The sequence below is a fragment of the Apostichopus japonicus genome, chromosome 18 (assembly GCF_037975245.1).
Source record: "Apostichopus japonicus isolate 1M-3 chromosome 18, ASM3797524v1, whole genome shotgun sequence".
Taxonomy (NCBI): Eukaryota; Metazoa; Echinodermata; class Holothuroidea; order Aspidochirotida; family Stichopodidae; genus Apostichopus; species Apostichopus japonicus.
Window position 1 is genome coordinate 2,413,641 of NC_092578.1, and position 21,804 is coordinate 2,435,444.

General features: G+C 36.5%; 3 protein-coding genes across 5 annotated transcripts in view; 1 reads left to right on the forward strand and 2 right to left on the reverse strand.

Annotated features, from left to right (window-relative positions):
* Positions 1–1,014, reverse strand: part of LOC139958664 (steroid 17-alpha-hydroxylase/17,20 lyase-like) — a 78,511-nt gene extending 77,497 nt beyond the window's left edge. For both annotated transcript variants that reach the window (XR_011789836.1, XM_071955910.1), the window contains exon 1: positions 338–1,014. Coding sequence is in view for 1 of the 2 variants with exons in the window: in XM_071955910.1 (XP_071812011.1) it covers positions 338–415 (78 nt within the window). In the remaining variant the exon portion in view is untranslated. The remainder of the gene's footprint in view (positions 1–337) is intronic.
* LOC139958665 (SWI/SNF-related matrix-associated actin-dependent regulator of chromatin subfamily D member 1-like) overlaps positions 1–21,804 on the forward strand; it is a 135,248-nt gene that overhangs the window by 85,705 nt on the left and 27,739 nt on the right. For both annotated transcript variants that reach the window (XM_071955919.1, XM_071955918.1), the window contains 2 exons: positions 11,809–11,939; positions 12,501–12,669. In XM_071955919.1, coding sequence (XP_071812020.1) covers positions 11,809–11,939; positions 12,501–12,669 — 300 coding nt within the window. The remainder of the gene's footprint in view (positions 1–11,808; positions 11,940–12,500; positions 12,670–21,804) is intronic.
* The window catches only part of LOC139958666 (26S proteasome regulatory subunit 8), a 204,192-nt gene continuing 197,695 nt past the window's right edge, over positions 15,308–21,804 (reverse strand). Inside the window, exon 12 of the mRNA XM_071955921.1 lies at positions 15,308–15,317. The gene's annotated coding sequence lies outside the window, so the exon portion shown is untranslated. The remainder of the gene's footprint in view (positions 15,318–21,804) is intronic.

The following is a 21,804-nucleotide window of genomic DNA, read 5'->3' on the forward strand; positions in this document are numbered from 1 at the left end:
TTGTCTAAATGTTGCAGCACCATATTTTAAACTATTTAAATTATTAAATTTCAAAATTGAATACCCTACATATAATACTAACAGCACAGCCTGAAATCCTCCCCGCTCACCCCCCCCCCCTCCCCATCCCTTTCTAACTCTGGTTTAAGAAAGTTATGGAGACTACATCATACTATAAAAAAAAAAGTGTTAAAAAAAAGTTACCAAAATAAGAAAGGGCCTAAATACTAACATAAGCCAATTTGTCAATGAATGTTTAATTATTTGCTTAAATTTAATCTTTTGTTGTTCTTTTCTATTAATTAATTAATTAAAAAACAAGATGAAGTATACTCACATTTAATGAATGAGGAATGAAGTCCAAGGTAGGTGGTTCGTAACCACAATTGACGCAAGCAGATTGAGTTGCACCCATCGTGGACACTTCAGCTCGATAGAAGGTTCCGTAACTAATAGCTGGCAGGCACCTCGCTCAATTGTTGACTGAAAGATTTTTTTATTTTTTTATTTTTTACAAAGAAGGAAAAGGGGAAAATTTTCATTCACCCACAAAAGGTAGCTTGAACAGTTCTTCGGTGTTGGGTCCTTCTCTCCCAGACATCCATAAAAAAAATGAAAAAGCTGGATAGATCGCTGGGATATTTAACTTTAACAAACCTTTGCACCGATGAACTCATCAAGCAACAAATCTTTCTTGTGTTTGCGTTAATTGGTGGTGTTGGTATATGTATGGTTCTCCTTCACGAATGACCCCATGTCTCCAACGATCTAGGGCTGACTACTCTACAATGAAATCCACTGAAGTGTTGAAGACTTTGTCAAAACTATCAATGTAGCAACAACAAAACAAAAAGTAGGAAAAAGAGTCGAACACTCGGTAGTAGTAGTAGTAAATGGTGGTCTGGACGAAGAATAGGATATTATAACTGTCATATTTTTTAGAGATCAGCTTCTAAATGGAAATAAATATAACAGGGAAACCTCTCTTGACTGGAACATTCTGCTGGTGGATATAAAGAGGTATTTAAACCTTCCTGACACTTTCTAGGACATTAAAGTAGACTGAAGGAACAAAGGCCACTTTTTTTAATATTCCCACTTTGATGATGACACAGTTTCTACTCTTTTCTTTTTTCCATATTTTTCTTTTTTTTATATTTTTTTTATTTCCTGAAAAAAAAAGCATGGTTTACAAGGTTATTGTTAACTCAAGAGTATCAGCTGTTACAGAGGCTTTTGTTATTTATGAGTTCAAGAGAAGGTGTAGGGATAATTTATGACCCGTCTCTGATGGGGGGGGGGAGCATTTGCCAAAAAGATTTTTTATTTTATTTTTTTCTTGTTAGGGTAAAGGAAGTCTTAGATAGAGAGTACATACTATGGATGATAGTGGTGTAAGGGTGCTTTTTATGGTGTATGATTTGTTAAGTGTGACATATCTTCATCTTAAGGGGGCAAGACTATCAATTTTAACTGATTTGATCTGCCAGAGGTGAGAAGAAGTGATTGTCTTCTATACATTGCACTGTAAACAAAGTGGCAGCTATGGTTGTTATTTGTTACAAGGATTGAAAGAAGTATGCTAAGGGGGGAGACTTTGTGGCTGGAAGTAGATGTGCAAAGTTCATTCTGTTCTTTTGTACAAGTTTTGTAATACTGGTTGTAGTAAAGGTAGATAAGTAAGAGGTTGATGGGATTGTCAGTTCAGCAGGCCATTGCTGCTGCGGTTATAGTCAGGTAAACTTACTTTCACTATTATCCTGTGTGTTATTAAAGTAGTAATATGTATACTGCCCAACTGAAGGATGTAGTGGTGAGAATATTTTAAAGAGGAAAAAAACTTGATTTGGGAGAGGATGGAGTTATAAATATTATTTATCACTTTTAAACCGTAAATTTATTAATCACAACTTTCACCTCTAAATCGAAGAAGATTAACCTCTGATTGATATATTTTTTTTTCCCCCTTCTGTTTTTTGTTTTGTTTTTTGTTGTTGTCCCTTACGCACAAGATGCTGAATAAAGGATTCTTTGATAAATGTTTGAAGTGAACTAATAACCCCCAACCCCCACCCTCACCCAACCCCCAAACCCGACCCTGCCCTATAACTTTGAATTTGAAATTGTGTTGCCGAGAATGTACTACTGTTGTTTCAAAGACATTGTTCAAAGTGTTGCATTGTGAGTATAAAGAATGTAAAATTTCTTAAATGAATATAGGACCGCCTTGTAAACTGCTTCCATGTTCATTAATTTAATCACTACCGCAATATAATTCTCCTCCCCCTGCCCCCTCTTTTTTTATTTACTAAGGATAATGCTTTGTAAATTTCATTCATCCTTCTTTTAGTTTTGTATACCTCCCCTGCCCCCCCCTCCCTCGCACTGATGAAAATTGTCTGTGATGGGATATTCCACGTCCGATTTCCAACTTTCCGATCTAAAACAAAATTTCTTAACTTTTTGCCATTATAAACATGTGAAGAGGGGATAAGAGGACGACTACTAGATCATTAAAAGTCAACTGGCTGGACCATACCATTATTTTGGACAGGATTGGCTCCGTGAAAAACTAGAAAGGAATCGAATGTGATATTTTTTGCTCTGTTGAATAAATGAACTCTTTAATTTCATGACGACTGGATGATTTACAGTATTAGATCTACAGATAAATATAGCCCAACCAATAACCAACATGGCAAATATCCGATGAAGTGCACTGTGAAATGGTCAATGCCCGCAAACGGCCAAATTTGTTTGAGCTAACCATCTGGAAAATTGTGATTTTTGCACGGGAAAGGAACAAGTTAGTTGACGAGTATCATGGGAGGTTACTGTTAAGCTGTTTCTACTTATTAGTGGGTAGTGTCTCGCGTGCAGTAGGGGCCTAATAATATAGATTGTATAATATTAAAAGAAACAAGTATTTGACTGCAGCCTATAAGACACACGTTATAATTGTTGGAATGCCTGAAACTCTGTTGGCTGGGAGGTTTCCAAGTTTGAGACCAGACAGAGTGTCAAAAGGGATGAATAAATGTCGCTTCTTGATTTCCCTACCGACCTGCATTTGTTTTATCTGTCAGATTTGCCATGGAGATAAAATTGGCATTACCTCTTAAAGTCACAGTGTAATTGAGGTTTTCACACCTCAGCTGTGGTGCCTGAGCAGTATATCCATCATGTCTCTAACGATAATTGCAGTGATGCCATTGGACCAAGTGGCAGATTCTTGGCGGCAAATGTCACAAGTGTGTCTGCGGTCAGAGCAGTAAAAGTCAAGGTGTTCCAGTTCACTAACCTTGCGGTTAATCAGATTAATTCTGCTAACAAGGAATACCCCATCAGATCCCTCCATACCTGCAGATAATTATTTATCTGTAGAAATGAGGTTTTTACTTAAGAGGGTTTGCTTTTTTGCTCTTTATATCTATTGGATATAATTTCATGGAAATAATTAGAGTCATGTCATAGGTCATCCCATAGATAAGTAGAGAAACAAAGAGTGTTTTTACCAGTTGCAGTGTATTTGTAACTTAACGTCACACAAAGTATTCTCAATATTACTACATCTTATGCCATGAGGGATGTATCTGACCTTGAAAAAAGTTTTGCTACTTTTTGGAAAGGGAAAAAAGAAGAAAAAATAATGCAATACCCTAATCCTGCAACACCTTCATTGCATGTTATACTTTAGCCTGCTTTACATATTATGCAAGAATCAAGGGTAAAGGCGTATTAATGGTATTAATGCCATTACCAGCTATTTGTGTGTTTTGAACGTATATGCAGAATGTAGTAGATTTAATGTATGTTCAAAAGGAGCAACATATTTTACCTTCTCGTTATTGAATTTGAGTCGTATTATATTTTTACCTATGGAACTTAACGGACATTTAAATTGGGTGGCAGGTATTCAACCTTTAACTATCCTCCCAGGTAAATTTATGTTACTGGATGAACATGTATCCCTAAAATAGCAAAGCACTGCATTCCACTCTGACAAGTTTATGCAAGCAGACACTTTTTGACAAGCCATGCTATTGAGTATAAACCACATTTAAGACTAAAGAATTCAAATAACTGCATTTTTTTGGTCCTTCCAAGTACTTTTGTTTCGATTAGAAAGTGGAAATATGGTCATTGTTGTTACTTACTTCTGAAAAATAAATAAATAAATAAAAATTATGATTGACTTATTTTAACTTTGGGCTGTGTATCTTACTTCTCTATGATACAAAGTGTAAAAAAAAATAGGGTGGGGGGGGGGGAATATAATGTTGCACTTCTTAACCAATTGAACTGAGCAAAGTTAATCCAAAAAGAGGGCTTTAATTTCAATGTTACCAACAAAGCAACAATCTGAATGAAAAAACATTAAAAAAGGTCAGTTGAATGTTGAGTAATATTATGAGAAACAAACCTCCACAAATTTTAATTGTCGCTCAATCCCCCTCCCCTCTTCCCCACCCCAACCCGCCTCCATGTTTAACGGATGACCATTACATCTGTGATACGTAACTTACTCTGACTGTTCCTGCCAAACTTGACTAATGCAGCTCTTGTTATCTGAACTTGGTATCATATTTGTTTGTATTCGTAACCTCCTTTCTTTCTTTTTTTCTTCTATTGTTTGCTGATATCGCCTTAATTTGCTTGTTGAAACAAGATGCTATAAGTAGAACAGTCTAGATTTCATTGATAAGATAGTGTTATTGATCTGTCTAATTCAGACCCCCTCAAATTTGGTATCTAGGACACCGTCAATAACCAAGCATGTTACCTGAAATAGATTTTCATCTCACCTGAAGAATGGTTGGTATTCATAACTCAGAAATGCTTTCCTGGTTTTAAAAGTATCAATTATTTCAGGTGTGGGGGGTTATTTTTCCAGGTATACAGCTCTTGATAATTTTAGCAGCATAATGAGAAATCGACTCTCAGATAGGTCAGGGCCTTTTGAAGAAAAAACGAGTGCAGCGAACCGTTAACCTAACAAAAGCAAAAATGACATTAAGAAATGAAAAAGTAGGTGTCGAACAATGGAAAGCTTCCTTTTGTTGCAATACTTATAATTATTTCATCCTCACCTACCTCCTATCTCTCTCTTTGACTCTCTGACAAAATCATTTTCAGGAGTAATATTTGGTTAGAATAAAATATGTTGGAACTACGTAACAAGACAGAAATTTTCTTAAATTTTTTAGGTCAAGTGGTATTTGAAGCACTGTATCATATAAGGGTTGGGTGGGGGTTGGGAGACTTGTGGAGGGTGATAGGGTGAGGAAGGAGGGGGACAGAGTTAGTTACAAAGGACGTCTATGGTACCTCTGAATTTGCATCAGTCAACTTCTTACTTTGTAGAAGTTGTTGAGCTTCTTACTTCATGTTTGCACTCATTATTTACAACATTCCGCTTATGAATGTTCAAAACTGAAGCACCCCATTCCCCTCCTGCCAACCCTCTTTGTTCTCCTTCCATGCTTGTCCAGTCATATATACGAATCATTGGAGAAACTCAAGACAGTGAAACTAATTTGATTTAATAATAGTAAAAATAGTAAAACGGTTCTGAAGTGACTACTCAGTTACGTTTTAATAATGCTTACAAATCTGCTAGCTAGTATCAACAGATTATTTGTGTCTTGTTGGAAGAATATTAATAAATTTATTTCGTTAGCTTTTATCTGCACCCGATATATATATACATATATAATTGAATTTGTAGTGAGTTGGAAAATCCAGAACAGTGAAAAAACTTCCAGCCTCCACCGGGATTCGAACCCGGGCCTCCCCCTTTATATGCGGACTCCTATTAAATATATATATAACTATTCATTGTCACCTTTGTTACTACAAACTGCAGTGTTTATTCATTGCTGTCAGCCGTTTGCCCAGATGTACCGATGTGATGTATTTTAAGTCACCAAGTGGGGGCTTGTGTTCTACTTACTTGGTCTATTAAGATAAGAACAGGTCATGACTTCTTATCAACAGCTGTGTGGAAAGGTGGTAATGGAGTTATCAAAGTAATAAAATTTATATGCAGCAGATACTCTCTCTTATAATTTCCAACATGCTCACGTAATTTCACGTTCCATCTATCCTACAGCTCTGTGTACTAGATAACCGGGATAGCTGTGGGACCATTTAAAATATATCTGTGCTAGTGTTTTAAGCATTTATTTACTTCCTGGTATTTACTTGTAGAGTCAGGTATGATTTGTGGCACTTCACAAGTTATGGAAGACGTGTGATCCTATTCAATTGAAGTAGTATATTATAGACCAAGGCAAAGACAAACAATAGCTCATAAGTCCGGGAATAAATTAGACCGGTTTCGTGGAATAAAAAAAAACAAGAATGTACAAGTAATATGATTGAAGGAATGTGTGATGGTTACACTCCTTCCTGGCAGTCAAACTCCATAATATAGAGTATTTTCCTTTTTGTCCATTTTACCCCTCCCCCACCCCATATGCTGTCCCCTTCTCTTGTCATTTTGGTATTCATACAGCAAACTTTCTGGTGCCAACACCCTCATGTGTCTTGCTTACAGTATAACGCCTTGCTTTTTCAAAGTATGACTTTATTCCTCTGTGCTAATTTGCATAAATTCAAGTCTCTTATTCGGCATACTTCATTTCATTTCTTAATGTTCTGACTGGACCTCCGTAAGGAAAAAAGTGCAGATTGATGAAACTTTCTCAAATAGATTTCATTCACCAATTGCTTCTCCAGGATGCAAATCACTTGCATATATTTGCCCACAGGATCTTCCCTACGTTCTTATACTAGCTGTGACCCTAAAACTACTGCACTTTAGCGTCCTACGTGTTTATTCCAAAGAGAAGTAAGCTTCATTCTTCTGTTTTGGCTTTCGCAATCTTCTTGAAAACAATTTGGAGTAAACTAAATAAAAAAATTATGATTTATGATGTTATTACATGTGACCCTCTTTTTTGTGATAGAGGGGTAGGGGTGCAGGGGAGTGGATAAAAATACTAATATAAAACACATGACAAAAAACAAAATATTGAAGGAAAAAAAATGGAAATGGAATGTGTCTGAGCAGGTATCTATTTCACCTCTGGTAGGAAGTAAAGGAGATTTCAAAGTGAGAGCTTGTCAGATTTATGTTACTGTTACAAACAGTTTACATTGTACTATAAGCTATTTACAAACATGACCTATTTCTACAGATAACAGGGTGACAAGTAATGCCCTTTGTGGCTCCTTTAGCTATGTAATAAAGATTACATGGCTGCTTCCTTCTGTTATTCTCAGTTAAAGCAACTGATTATGCATGAGACAAAATTATTTTTTCCTGCCAAAAAAATACACAAATATGTATTTATCATCAGATTTTGGCATAATAATTGTTGAGAAAAATGTTGAATGCCTCTGTGAAAGTCATTTTATTACTTTTCAGATGTGAACTTGATCACCTAGATCCACATTCCGAAACACTTTTATAAAAACAGATCCACAGAGACCTACAGTGTATCCTACACTATTTATATAAATATGAGAATTATGTCTGGAGGTTTTTCGTTTTATGTGATTACTGTAATTGATTCGGATATTTAACAGTCAATTGCACATTTTTTTTTTCAATAAGGAGATATCCTTAATTCATAGCATTCACATCACTGTAATAAAATGGTTACATTTTAACAGTGAAAATGATGTGTAGGGAAATATGATATTCATTGTAACGTTGGGGATGAAATGGAGCCAGGAAAATTGATCTCAAGACAAGCTACACCTTCTATATTTAATTTACAAGTTATACCATACCAGTTTTACACTATTGTAAGGGATCAGTGAGGTTACATGATATGTCATTTAAGGCAACATGTACAACCTCCCAAACCCTCTCCCATGATCAAGAAACTCCCTCCCCACCCCCTCCCCCCCAAAAAATACTTTTGTCACTTCCCTTTCTTACATAATTCCTTTTAATCTTAACTACTTTTCTGGATCCTCATTTTAGTGGGGGAATTATCATCTCTCTCTTTGAATGACCTTAAGAATTTGGTTTTTCTTTTTGAAGATGCTTTAAATAATTGCTGGTTTAAGATAATTCAGATTGTAGTTATACAAAAGAATGAAAACCAGAATTTTAACGATGAGTTTTGCTGACTTGAGTCTTAGATTTACTTAAGAAACAATGTCATTGAAATCAATACTGAATTATCAATTTTTTATTTTTATGTACAGGTATAAAATAAGTTTTAAAAATACAACCTGTGGTGTAGATCATTTTGTCAAATTGCTGGTCAGTACTAACCCTCATTTAGCAATGATTTCAAAGTAAACTTTCCAAGAAAATGAAGTTTCTCAATTTTTTTCTTCTATTTCTAAGTATATTACACTAGTTTATCAACATTCAATAGTTCTAAGCCTGTACATATGGAATGAATTTAAAAACTTCATACAATAAATAACTACAAATATATTATTAATTGCATGTGACATAACACGCCTTCCCTTGTTTCAGAAAATTCCATTTCAGAAAAAGACATAACTTGACAACTAGAGGTGACACTATGATTCACTGATTTTGTCACATTTTCAAAACAGCCCCTCCTTTTGCCCTTGAAAAGTTTCCTTGGATGAATGACAAGAAGGACAAGCTTGGAAATTAAACAATCATAAAAAGAAAATTAGGTGTTGAAGAGACATCCCTATCATATCTGGTTCCTTTTTTTTTCATTCCGTCGCCATTGTTTGTATCTTGTGTCATGTCATAATACATTCACTGTTGCTTGTCAAGATCTTTTGGTGCCTTTGAGATGATTGAGAGATCTGTTTACGTGTGACTGTAGGAGCTAGCTTCAAGCTAGATATAGCCAAATCAAATGTTTCCTATTTTTGGTCATGGCTGACCTGGTACTGTCAATTCTTCCCATAATTAATGACATCACCAGATCTAAAGGGTAAACCTTTTCCAAGTTATCCACCCCCCCCCCCTTAGATTGGTCTCCCCTATAAATCATCCTGCCTATAAGCCAACAATTTTTATCTTCCATCTCCCCTACTATCTGATCTTTACCATTATTTTTGAGAATCTGTTTACCTGCCCTCTCTCTGACCCCTTTTTGCCCTTCTCTGACAGAATTGGGTCAAAGGCTTCTCCTCTGACCTAGTTCTAATAATCCCAAAATACCGTGTAGCCTAAATATTTGTCTACTATTGTCAGCACTCATTAAAAGATTGCCTTGCCTGAAACAAACACTGTCACAAATAGCTTTACTGTAGCACCTGATCTGTGTCAAAGCTCGCCTTGTGAAGATCATTTGCAACAGTTGCCAAATGTTTGAATTTTTTCATAACTTATGAACTGGATTATAAGCTCTGGATCTCCAAAACAGGTGCAGATTGGCCCAAGGACTGTCATAAATTTATGGAAATCTAGAATAAGGGAAAAAAAGAGGATTTTTCTTTCATTTGTAAAGCTATGTTGCTGACAGGGTTCTTGAAATAAACTGAAACTTTCTTTTTATTTTCCATGTTTTAATTGTTTAACAGTATTTCATGTTACACTGGTTAGTGTTTGCAACAGAATAACAGTTTACTCTGATATGTTATTTCAACAGGTGATACTAAACATTTGTAATCTCATGTTATGTTAAATAAACATGAATGATATTTCTGTTTCAGGAATATTGACTATGTTTATTAATGTTAATTGTGTGTTTTTAATGAGTTGCAAGTGGCAGATTCTGAAAGAATGATTTATCTTTTGCTGTTTTAGTTCTTGTCAGTTCTGGGAAAACAAGTTGAAGCTGCTGTGGGCTCTTAGATTATGAACAGATATATGGTATTAACATGTAGTAAAGCAGAAATAACTAAGCATATTGCTTTCATTGGAAGATTGTTAGACATTGTATTTGTAGAAGAATAATGTAAAGACTGACAGAGCAGCATTTCTGGAAATAATTGGAAATGTGGAAACTTGTGCTAAAGATATATGATGTGGATGAAATGTGGGAACACAAAAATAGAGCAAATGTGGGAAACACACAGTGTATTCCATTTCAGAGACTTGGATGCAGTTTTACTGATGCTCAAAGCTTAAACTTAGTTTAGCGGACGTGATTGAAAAGGCCTCGAAGAAGCTTCTGATTTGTTAATAACCAGACTTGTTTAAAGTTGCCAAACGAACAGTGGGCAACATTTTGTCGCTAAAATGTGCTTGGTTTAAGTGAACCTTATGTTAGTTTGAATATGTCGCACTTTGTGAGAATGAGGATATTTGCAGGTACTTTGTCCAGAAGTGTCCATCAGAGATTCCTCAAAGGAATTCTCAGTGATTTCGGCATCTTCTGTTGAATTAGGGCGTGGCTGGACATCTCCTTTAGAAGCTTACCTGTTATGATTCTGGATTTTTTTCAATAAAGGTTCAATGTTTCTAATAGATAAGATAACAAGGAGTTCCTACATTAATGTTTCTAACATTTCATTTTAATATTGATATTTTGGTGCATTTTAACGATAATTTCTAGAGCATTCTTCTAATGAACTTTACCACCATAGTCAATTACTTTAATTTAACGAAGGCCTTGTCCCTTTGTCTATTTGAGGGTCTCCCTTGCTCCTCCCCCTTCTGGTTCTCTCTCACCGGTGGGTTCAACTTTGACTTTATCTCCACACCAGCAGAGTTGAACAAATTTATGCCAGTAGGTGTTATCTCTGATCCCCTTGATCTCTAGCGCTTGACCTATGGACTGACCAATGTCCTCTGTGTAACAGCTGGCCATGCAAGGTCACTTTCCATTGGTCTGTTCCTTCTACGTGACAGTATTTATATTTTCCTAATTTTTTTCTCCGTCGACCAATGTTATTGTAGTTTCCGGATATCTCCGCTGAGGTACTGTATGTGCATGTTCCCTCTCAACATTGATTTGTGGTGTTAAAATTGTCACTCCTATTGAAGAATTCACCTCCTATGGGTCCTTTTCCGGTAGCCCGTTCATGCCTCATGGCTGTTGACCCTTATTAACAAAAAACCATAGTTCGCAGTATGTTCCACTAAATACTGCTGTGTCATTGTGTTGCCTTTGTATTGCCATGTATTGCCTTGTAATTACCCTTGAAACTACACGTTGTTGCTCAGGATGGGATGTCGCCGGCGGTTAGCACCATTGGCGTCGTCGTTGGTATTTCTGAGCAGTCGCAGTCACTGCTTCCGGTATCTATCTTAAGTTTATATAATGTCTTACATTAACATATATTTAACATACCCGCACTCCCGCAGCATGATGTGTGCAGCTGCTGACCCACAGTTTTAGCATTATTAATAGTCGGTATTTATTTCTTACTTGTACCACTGTAAGTACAGTACTGTGCCACCAGTTGTTATCTTGTCATCTGGTCAAGGATATTTGTCTGTATGCGAACGTGACTGCAATGCTACAGAAGGCTTCAGTGATATTTTATTTATCATTTTCATTTCTTGAAGGAGATGATGCGCTTTTCCATTTTTTGGTTACATCACAAATATGGCAATACAATACACTTTCCCAAATAAAGAAAACAATAGGAAAGTTGTATTTGTAAGTTATCAACAGAAGAAGTGAAGAAGGCAGTAGTTAGACCAATACGTGTTACATCTTTGTTATACCTCGATGTTGGTCTGCGTTTAAAATATAAATATGGTCTGTCACATGTAATATTAATCCATCCAATCAGTAATAAAAATATAGATATCCCTTGTGAAGTCTACCACAGAGTTTATTGACATAATGATTGGCTATATAACAACATTAAAACTGATGTATTTCCTTCTTTTTTTTTTGACAGAGACCCCAGCATATGGGTGGGGGTATGCCACCCCCATATGGGGGTGGAAGGCCTGGTATGCACCACAACTTTGTGGAACAGTCAAGGAAGAGACATGCAGCCCAGATGGAAGCCCAGAAGAAATCTCAAAGGTAGTGATTTAATTACTTAAGTAATCATAGAAGTAGGTGCGATATGACTTGTTGTTTATAGAGCTGATAGAGCAAATGAATTATAAATCTTAAAGATTGCTACTTCAAGCACCATTCTAGCTTAAATGCTTTCTTTGCTAATTCACAATTCAATAATAATTTTCCAGTCATATTTTTGGATGTATTAATATTTATAGACAACCCAAATATGTTCTTGCAATCTCTTTTGCGCCCACTTTTCATGTGAAGCCATGGTGCGACCCCTTGGTACACGATATGCAAGGTGCTATGGCTTCAAACTAACTCTTCTTTTAATTTCATAAAAGAAAACTCATAGAAAGGATGAAATCTTTTACTCTCAGTAAATGTTACCTGAAGTCGAAAAATATTTTGATAGAGCTACAAAAAGCAACCCTACATGTATGCACTACCAGCATTAATTAAGTGATTGTTTTAATTAATCTGTACATTTATTAGCCCATTGACAATGGTGAATCGTTGACAAGTTTTCTTATGCTGCTGCTGCATGTTGAATGGTATGTGTCTTCATTATTCCTTCAGCGCAAGGAAGAAACGCCGTATGGCAGATAAAGTGCTACCACTCCAGATACGACATCTGGTTCCTGAATCTCAAGCCTACATGGACCTGCTGGCATTTGAGAGAAAGCTGGACTCTACCATCATGAGAAAAAGGCTGGATATTCAAGAAGCATTGAAACGCCCCATGAAAGTAAGTCTAGAGAATCCACCATAAAACATCAGGTGTTGGCACAAAATGGAAGCTGTTTCTTCAACTTTATTGGACCTCTCCAGTGTTCTTTTGTTTCCCAAAAAATTTCCTATCACCCCTCCTCCCCTCCCCCTCCCTCCTCCCCCTCCCACCCCCCTTGCTGCCCCTTTCTCCGCTTTCCTTATTTCCTTCATCTGTGTCACTGTCAGCTTCACATATGCTTACCAGAATGTCTTCTGGATAAGAAAAATATAAAAGTAGGTCATATTCTGCCATGGGAACTGATTATGGATCCATGCAATGCTTAAAAGTAGGTTACTTTGATCTATAAAACAGGAGAATCGGCTCATCAAGAAGCACTATTGTTTGATCAATCCTAGCCGACTGTGTGCTCAACACTTAGAAATAGTCAATAATCCATATCAATCTTGAAATAGTTTTGTCTTACAAACAGTTGGTTAATAAACACTCCATTTGGTATTTTGTGAAAGATAACAGTTCCAAGTTTTACAGGTGTGCCGGCCAACTTTATGATACTTAGCCGAGATATTTGAAATAGTTTGTATACCATTGTAGTTAATAGATCCCATCGGTATTTGACCCTCGAATCCATGGTGAGGGCCTTTTAAAAAAAATTTATGCCAGGGGAAAGACCTCCCCCAGACCCTCCCTTCATGGAAGTCAGCTTCAAGGAAACCACTGCTCTTTTCAAAGTCCTAGATCTGCCCCTGATAGCAAATAAGATCCCATCTGCCTGCCTGCCCCCCTCCCCTCCCTCTCCCTCTTCTACCTCAGAATTTCTCAAGATCAAATCTAAATTAGTTCCCATTAAAATGGTTATGACACCCAGTACATTTGCCTGTACTTTCAAATACCCATTCCTGTTGTTTATCTTAATCCTCATAAGTGGGGTGGATGTACCCTTTGATGTCCCCCTACAGTGTTGTTCATCTTTAATCCTCATAAGTGGGGTGGATGTACCCTTTGATGTCCCCCTACAGGTTGCTAATGATTTAGCCCACAATAGAGCAACAATATAAAGCATTATCAGAATGGGATTTGATGTAACATCCCCCTTCAGTTGAAAGATGAAAGAGCAAAATAATTTAATTAAAAGGAAAGACAAACAGATGGACATGCTTCTTTTTGCAAATTTTTGGCATATTTGTGCATATTTCTTGCATATTATTTTGCATATAACAAGTCTGAGATAAAGTATAAATTTTTGACTATTGATTGTAGGCTCCCCTTTCGTCATGATGTAGAACCCCCCCTGAGATTCAATTAAGCGTAGGGGTCATCTTACTTGAAGTTAAATTTGTGAAAAATTTGCTAGACCGTGGTTTCCAAAGTATTATCATTAGTGTCATTAAATCCTTAAATGCAGTCCATGAAATTTAGGCTAATGAACTAGGTCAATTAATTAGGGTCTATTTAGATCGGTCATCTTGATAAAATTTGCTTCAACCAACATTTACCTGTTCTAATAATAAAGTACAGAGAAATATGCAAAACTAATCTTTAATTTATGGCCCAGATATGCTGTCCTTTGGACAGACCACCACACCCCTCGGGAATAATGGACAGAATCAAAACATCTGTTCTTTATTGACTGAGAGAGGAGGGCACTTAAATGCAATAAGTAGACCAACTGTGTAAATTAGATTTATCCCTTTAACTCTTTTTAATGCTACAGTAACAGAGAAGTCAAAATTCAGCTGATTTGGTTTTGAAAAGAAACAGCAAAATTAGGGGTGTAGGTAGGTTGGGGCTAGGGAAGGAATAATTTAATGGAAGCCATGTAATATATGGTCAAATTAAAAGGAAGCTTCCTACAAATTGGCTGAAGTTGTTTTGCTGTCCAAAATTGCTGACAATTTTCTGCATATTTTGGTTGAAAACTACCTCTTCTTAGCATTTTAGTGATATGTTGTTAATGCATCTGGTAACAGCAGAGTGATTGACATCATCACGACATCAATAAAGCTTGAATGTTTTGTTTTCCTTTAATAGTAATATTTAGCTCACTTCTCGAAAGAGGGAAATAAATATTCCTACAAAAAAGTCACATTTCTATAATAATTCCTGACTACATAGAACATCGCCAGCTAAGCAGACATTCCACAGGTATTTCACATCTTAAGGATAAATCAACCAGAAGATTATAATTGGAATTAACATTTGTATGTAGGCATGGTCATTGAATAACACAAGGAAAAACTTGTAGACCCCACCACTTATATGACATCGGTGAAATCAACAATGTTTCCAGTTCCTCTTCCAAGCAGTTTAAAACTTGACCAGCCTCCATTGATCGTCACGGTAGATACAACAGTACCCCTCCGGCTGGTAGAGGTAAATTGAAAGTTACGTCCCCACCATGGGGCCACTTACGGACATTAGCTGGTCTTTTTGGCAGCTGACAATGCCTAACCTGGGTGATGAAAGTGTCTGTATGAGATAGATGATCATTGAAGGGACCAGTCATGAGGTGAAATTACTGGTATTGTCTCTCCCACTATCATGTACCCACACCTTTCATTCTGGTATGAACCAGTTTTCCTAATTCAAAATGGCACCTGATACTCTGGCATACCGGTAGCGGAACTATCGGTAACCATTGTAGTCCATGTCTAATGGGAACGTTCCTAATCAGAGCATTATCTCATTAACCCAATATTTGTCTTATATAATTAGGAATAGTATGCTACATGGCTCATATCTGCCTCATTTCTTAATGAATCCTGACAATAATGGAGCACAGGTCTACAATTAACCTCGGTTTGATATTGATGCACTTTTTCTTACGAGGAAATAGCATACAGCAAATATTAGTGGTTGTTTGTTCATTCTTTTCATTTCACTGAAACTTGAGCTTCTGGTATCCACCGATCCTTTTGTATCATAAACCAGTATTACTTCAACCGGAACCCGGAGAGAGAAGAAGGTCAGAATTGGTTCATGTTCTTTTTGGCAGCAATGTGTTTGTTAATGCAGCATTCTGCATTCTGTTATCAACACAAACCGATGCCTTTCATGCAAACAATGTTATGATGAGGTACACTCAATTCTTTTCCACCGGAATTAGCCCTTTTTGCAAAGAATGAGCTGATGTACATTTTGTTGTTTGTCAACATGTCGACAAGTCAGCATGGATACATGCTTGTTTTGTAAACAGAACCCCAGGGCTAATTCCTACCTCACCAAAGTAATATAATCGTAGGAGACCTGTCAGAGCTACATGAAAGAGGTGAGTTTGATTCACTCTCGTGATAGCTATCTGTATGTCAGTGTTTATAATGGAATGTATGATCTTACATAAATATAAAAAAACAAGACAATATTACCAGTCGTATGCAATGGACTGAAAAGCAGCTGTTAGCAACACATAAATACACACGTGATGTAACCAGATTCCATATATTCTATCAGATTAATTCAAGATGCTGGTGTCATGACTGTATGAAAGCTAAAATGGAGAAATTCATTTTCTTTTTGTTAGTGTAATTAAATGATTATTACTAATTAATTACTCATGGCAGGTAGTGACAATGATGTCCCATCCAGATTCTTACATGCAACGAATTTATCTAGTTCAAAGGGGTACTTCTACTGTAAAATTGTGTTGTGTTGACTTTCTTTTAAAACGTAACAGATTATTACAATGTCCAGATCATGTCCCACCCATCGCCGGTAGGAATAGTCCACTATTGCGTAGGGGTGTTTTGAATTTGTGTACAATCTAAACCAATTCTTTTTATTTTGAGAACGACACTTCACATCCTTAACCTATTTTAATTTAGTGAATTAGTATGATGTTATTATTAATCTCTAACCTATGTTCACCTTTTACCATTGTTAAACTCTACGCCAACCTATTATCGAATGGTATAGTCCAAAATAAAGCAACTGATGACAAATGGGACAAGATCCAAAGGTCCTAAGCAATATTTATCACATTAATTGATCAGACTGACAAAGTAATTTGTACATGTTCGTATTTTACATAATGACAGGATTGAATGATGTTAATGCTGTTACAATGTTCAAGTAGGATGCATGATTGTTCGAACAAAAAATCAACAACCTACAATTGAAATTAGGTTTCTGTGGATAAAGCTTGTCGGGACTCAGAGAATAATTGAAGTGTTCAAATTTTGGTGTAGCCTTCTTTAGGCTCAGAATTTTGTCTTTAATCACATACTATGACAAATATGATGTACAACACATGCTTTATAATTTTTGCATGGCAGTCAAACTTTTGATTGGCCATACTGGTCAGAAAAGTTATTCCTTGGGACCACACTTGAGCATAACCAAGGACTGTTTGGTATTAATTTTATCTACTCTATCATTTATACTCCTTTTGAGTTATCATTCATCAACAAGGAGGCTTGTATGTTTCCATTTTATGTTTGCTCAAGAAAAAGAGAAAAAAAGTATCGGAGAGTATATATATTCGTTTGAAATGTGGCTCCTGAAATATATTTTAGGATCACAGAGGATTACTTGGCAAGTTGTGGGGTCCAGCTGCCCCCCCCCCCATCCCCACTTAGTTTCATTATAACTTTCTACATTAAAGAACAAGTGAAAAGATGATTAATTTAAGTAATATGATCAGCTTCAAGGTCAGGTTAAACTAACACATTTCTGAAAATTCAGCAAAAGAATGAATCCAACATTCAGTGACACATGTTTTACCTCTGATATCAAGCAGATCATTTAAGATATCGTACTTTCTCCCTTAACTTACATAAACCTGAAGGTAATATGGGGGTGGGGAGGGGGGTGGAGGGGCATCATGCTCCATACAACCCTTTCTAGCTGCCATGAAGCGAAACATCGTTATGTAGGTTTATACGCTATAGGACACCGTCACTTTCTTAATATTATATATAGTTTCAATACAACGTGGACGTTGCCAAGGTCGTTTTGCCTTCTTTTCTTCCCTTTTTCGTCAATTTTAGAATAAAAATGACAGAACAACCACTGATTACTTCTTTTCTTTAAAACATAAAAGCCGCACAAGCCCCAACACAATTCCATATTGAAGTCATTTCTCGTAGGATTATTGACTTATCGGAAACAAAATTTGTACATAACACTCTCTTTTTGTTGAACAATTTGCTGCTGCCCCTTTGTGGTGTAACAACAACCCAAATAGACACCCACATATACTGTTTCAAAAGAACTTTGATAGCATCCTTACACACGTTTGGCTACGCCTTATAGACTTAAGCAATATTTGATCAGTCAATTTGCTCTCAAATATTAGAGTTGTTCTCACTTCTAGAGAGTCATAAAGATTTGAAGTTGTTGAATTAACCTCCTTAAATCAGTTAAAATTGGGTCAACAACTTAAAACATATTGGTTTCCCAACCATTGTCCAATTCTTAAGTGTGTTTGGTTTTGAGGGATTTAAGTGTGTTAGTCTGATGTAAGTTATGTAAGGAGTTTTGCACCCTGGAATCATGTTGACATTTTATGGTCAGTCAAGATTTGAGATTACGCCTAGCAAAATGTAATCAGTCAGTTATGGTCAGTAGTTTTGTACAGTGTCTTAAAAACTACTTTCATAACATTGTCCAAAATGATAGCAACTGTTTGAAGTATGTGGAAAGTAAGAGGGCCTGATGTCAGGCCCTCTTACTTTTACACATTCTCTTACACAGGCTCTTCAGTGGATAAGCAGTTTGCTAGCAGTTTTATTTTGTTTTAACTGTTGAAGTAACTTGTTTTTTAACTTAACGACACTTTTGATAGAAAACTGATGATCAATACGTGTGAAGTTGTCGTCAGCAAACAGTTAATAACAGAACTACAAGTGCTCATGCCAGCACAAACACTGTTTTAGTAAACGTAATAGTTGCAGGTTTAAATTTATCCTTTGTTATATTGCAGTGCATATGAAACATTGTGAAGGTTAGCCAACGAAACATAATTGGAACAACTCGGAAAGATGGGAGGTGGGTGTGGGGTGGGGTGCAAAGGGGGGGAGTGGGATGGCAGAGGAACCATGAGAAAGAGGATCAAAGTTACAAAACTTAAACTGATTGTCTCCACTGTTTAGATTACCTGTATTTAGAAGAGACTAAGAACCATACACGGTACCTCAAAACCTTTCTATGAATGTTTGAGAATTGAGTAGCCGGTTATCCAGGACCGCCCAAGCCCAGTACAAACATTAAAAACACTACACAAAAGAAACAAATGAAAAGGTTCCAGAAGTTAGTGGGATGAAAATAACAATGGATCTATTAAAGATAATATCAGCTGAACTTAGGCTAACCTGACCCTAAACTGCAGTAGGAAGCATTTCTTTGGGTGTAGTTGTATTCCATTTTACTTCTGTTACAAGGTGATTCATAACTCACACTTTTTAACTTTATTGTTATCGACTGTTGTGAAATCAAAAGTTCATAGCAAGATTCACATGTAGATCTAAACTTGTCACGCAATGTTCAACACTTTTTTGTTGTACTCAATAGGTAGTATAGTGGGCAGCAATGTCAGGATGAAAGAATGACTCCTTGAATAATAAAACAAACCCATAATAGTAATAATAATCAGTGTCGTAGGATTCTTGGAAAGTGTACTACACACCTACAAATCACAAAAAGAAAAAGCTAGGGTGTTATTGATTTTCATCTCCAAAATCTAATTATTTAGCTTCTCACACCCACTTAAGTTGTTCAGTATTTTAAGTAATTGATCAATTTCTGACAAAAGACAAACTTTTGATGATCATTTTTTCCCCCCAATATTTTCTTTGCTTTGATTTGATTTAGAAGTAAGTTGTCATTCATGTTGACAAACACCTGTTGTCAGTCATTAAGTTAATATTTGGGATAAAAATTGATTTTAAAGTTCCTCAGTCTAGAAGTTCATTTTTAGCAGAATGTCAGTGAACCCTCTTTTGGCGCTCTGAACAATTAGCTGTTTATACATCTGGAATGTTGCTAGAATGTCTGTCAACCCATAGCTCTGTTGATTTTATCATTACAGAGATATGCATGCATGTAGCGTCACGATTTAATTGGTTTGCGGCTGTATCTTCACTGTATCTTTACATTTCACAGGGAATTCAGCTGCGCCCCCTGATATAATCGTTTCTAGCGTCACACTCATCTGGACGGACGATGTCCTTGAACTGTTAGGAGTAACGTCTCCCCTAGCTGTGGGGGTGTATCAGATTCTTCTAGACTGTGATTGAGTTTAATTCAGATTTGTCAGTTTTAATAACTTCTCAATTGCTATTATTTCATGTCTCTGTCCGACTGCTTTCTATTTCTCAGACTCGTTCAAAATTTCTGTGATTGCGATAGCCAGGTTACATATTGAACTTTCCACATGATATCATCAACCAACACAACAGTTCATGAACAGCTAGGAAAAAAAGGGGTGGGACCGGGGGGCATCAACCTGCCATATTTTGTCTTCTTTGTTATTGATTCCATTATTATTATTATTGTTTTTTTTAATTTACTGCATTGTATGTAATACTTTATGCAGTCAGTTGAATTGCAAAACTAATATCTATGGCAACCCAAATTGAACCCAAATTGAAGCATGTTCATGAAAAGTGTAATGTATCACCACAACAACCATAACTTTGAGAAATATAAGTATCTTTGGTTTGATAGTGGCAATATTACACTGAGAATTCTCCAAGCTGGTGATACCTTAAAGGTAGTCAGTATAGGCCCCAAATTATAGAAGCTTTAATTGCTAGAAGTTTTCAAAAAGTACTTTCCTGGAGGTCTTTACTCTCCAAATTGTTGTCAGACACTTTTAAGGAACACACCAGATGACTGAATATCGTTAGTGAGGGAACTTTCCTCGAAGGGTTTTATGAAAACAGTTAAGAATTTTGACCAAAGGCGACCATATTTGAATATCTAGCATATTTGGGGCCAATACAGCATACCTTTAATCCACTGTTAAAGGAGATACAATGTATTTGAACACATCAGTTGACAATAAAATCACAAGATTTAAACTAGTAGTGTGGAAACTTAAGGCATGAACTTCAAAGCTGAGAGGTTCTCAAATTAAAGAATAAAGCATAAATATAATGATGTTCCTATGAACATAACATTTTTCTGTATTGGACTGAAGGCTTAGTAACACAGTCCAAGTGCCATGCAATCACATTGATGATCTTGTTGAAATTTGAAGGAGTATCAAATTATAGGACCCTCAACACAAAGGGAGGGATAAGGAGTTCATCCCCTTTCCCCTCCCCAATATGTTTAACGATTATTCACAGCAATGGTTTTCACCGATTGTGGTGCTGGTACAGTCAGGAATTTCATCACCAGGGAGCATCGGTCTCTCTCCTGCCAGCAGTTAGTTGCAAATATTACTGCATGAATGAAGTAAAACTTACAACCTTAAAGGCATTGAAGACTCACCCCAAACAGGGAGCCGCCATCTTTAAAAAGTTAACTTGCCGTTGCTTGCAAGTGAGTTTTTCTCTTGTCGCTACAAAATGCAGACAGTAATGAAACGTGGTACCTTGTTATCTTTAGCTGGACCTGAGATGTCCTTCGCTGTATCGTTTGTACCCTGTGCTGTGGGTATTGACCGCAGCTGTATGTACTGACTGTACACTAGTGTCTAACTATCGACGGTAGCAAGCTGTGTGTGTATTTTCTGGGATCGATGGTGGTGTCTAACACTTCTGTTACACCCTCATTTGAAACTAGGTCAGATTACCGGCATTAGACATTTCTTTTTGCGCAAGTCTTCACATCCTTTAACTCAAATTGTAGGTTTAACTGGCAGATCTATATGTGTGCTCAGGTTGTTTTGCAGAAATCATGTAAAAATAGCAGCAAAGTGACGATTGTCACTTCGATCATAATTATTAAGATATGAAGTCCCATCTTGAGAGATACGACAACTTACTCTACTCATATCTTCTTCTTCTTGTTTTGTTGTGTCACATGTTACAGTTTGACGGGTTTTAAAGGTAATCCGATAAACTTAACTCTGCCCTTTGCACACAGCTAGCATCAGGTATCTGGGCTACCTGACCTCCCCTGACCTCAATTTAGTTAAGCAGTTCATGTTTACAAAGCTTTAATCAGAAGTATTTTTCAAGGTCTCCGCAAACAGAGTCCCCGACGTAC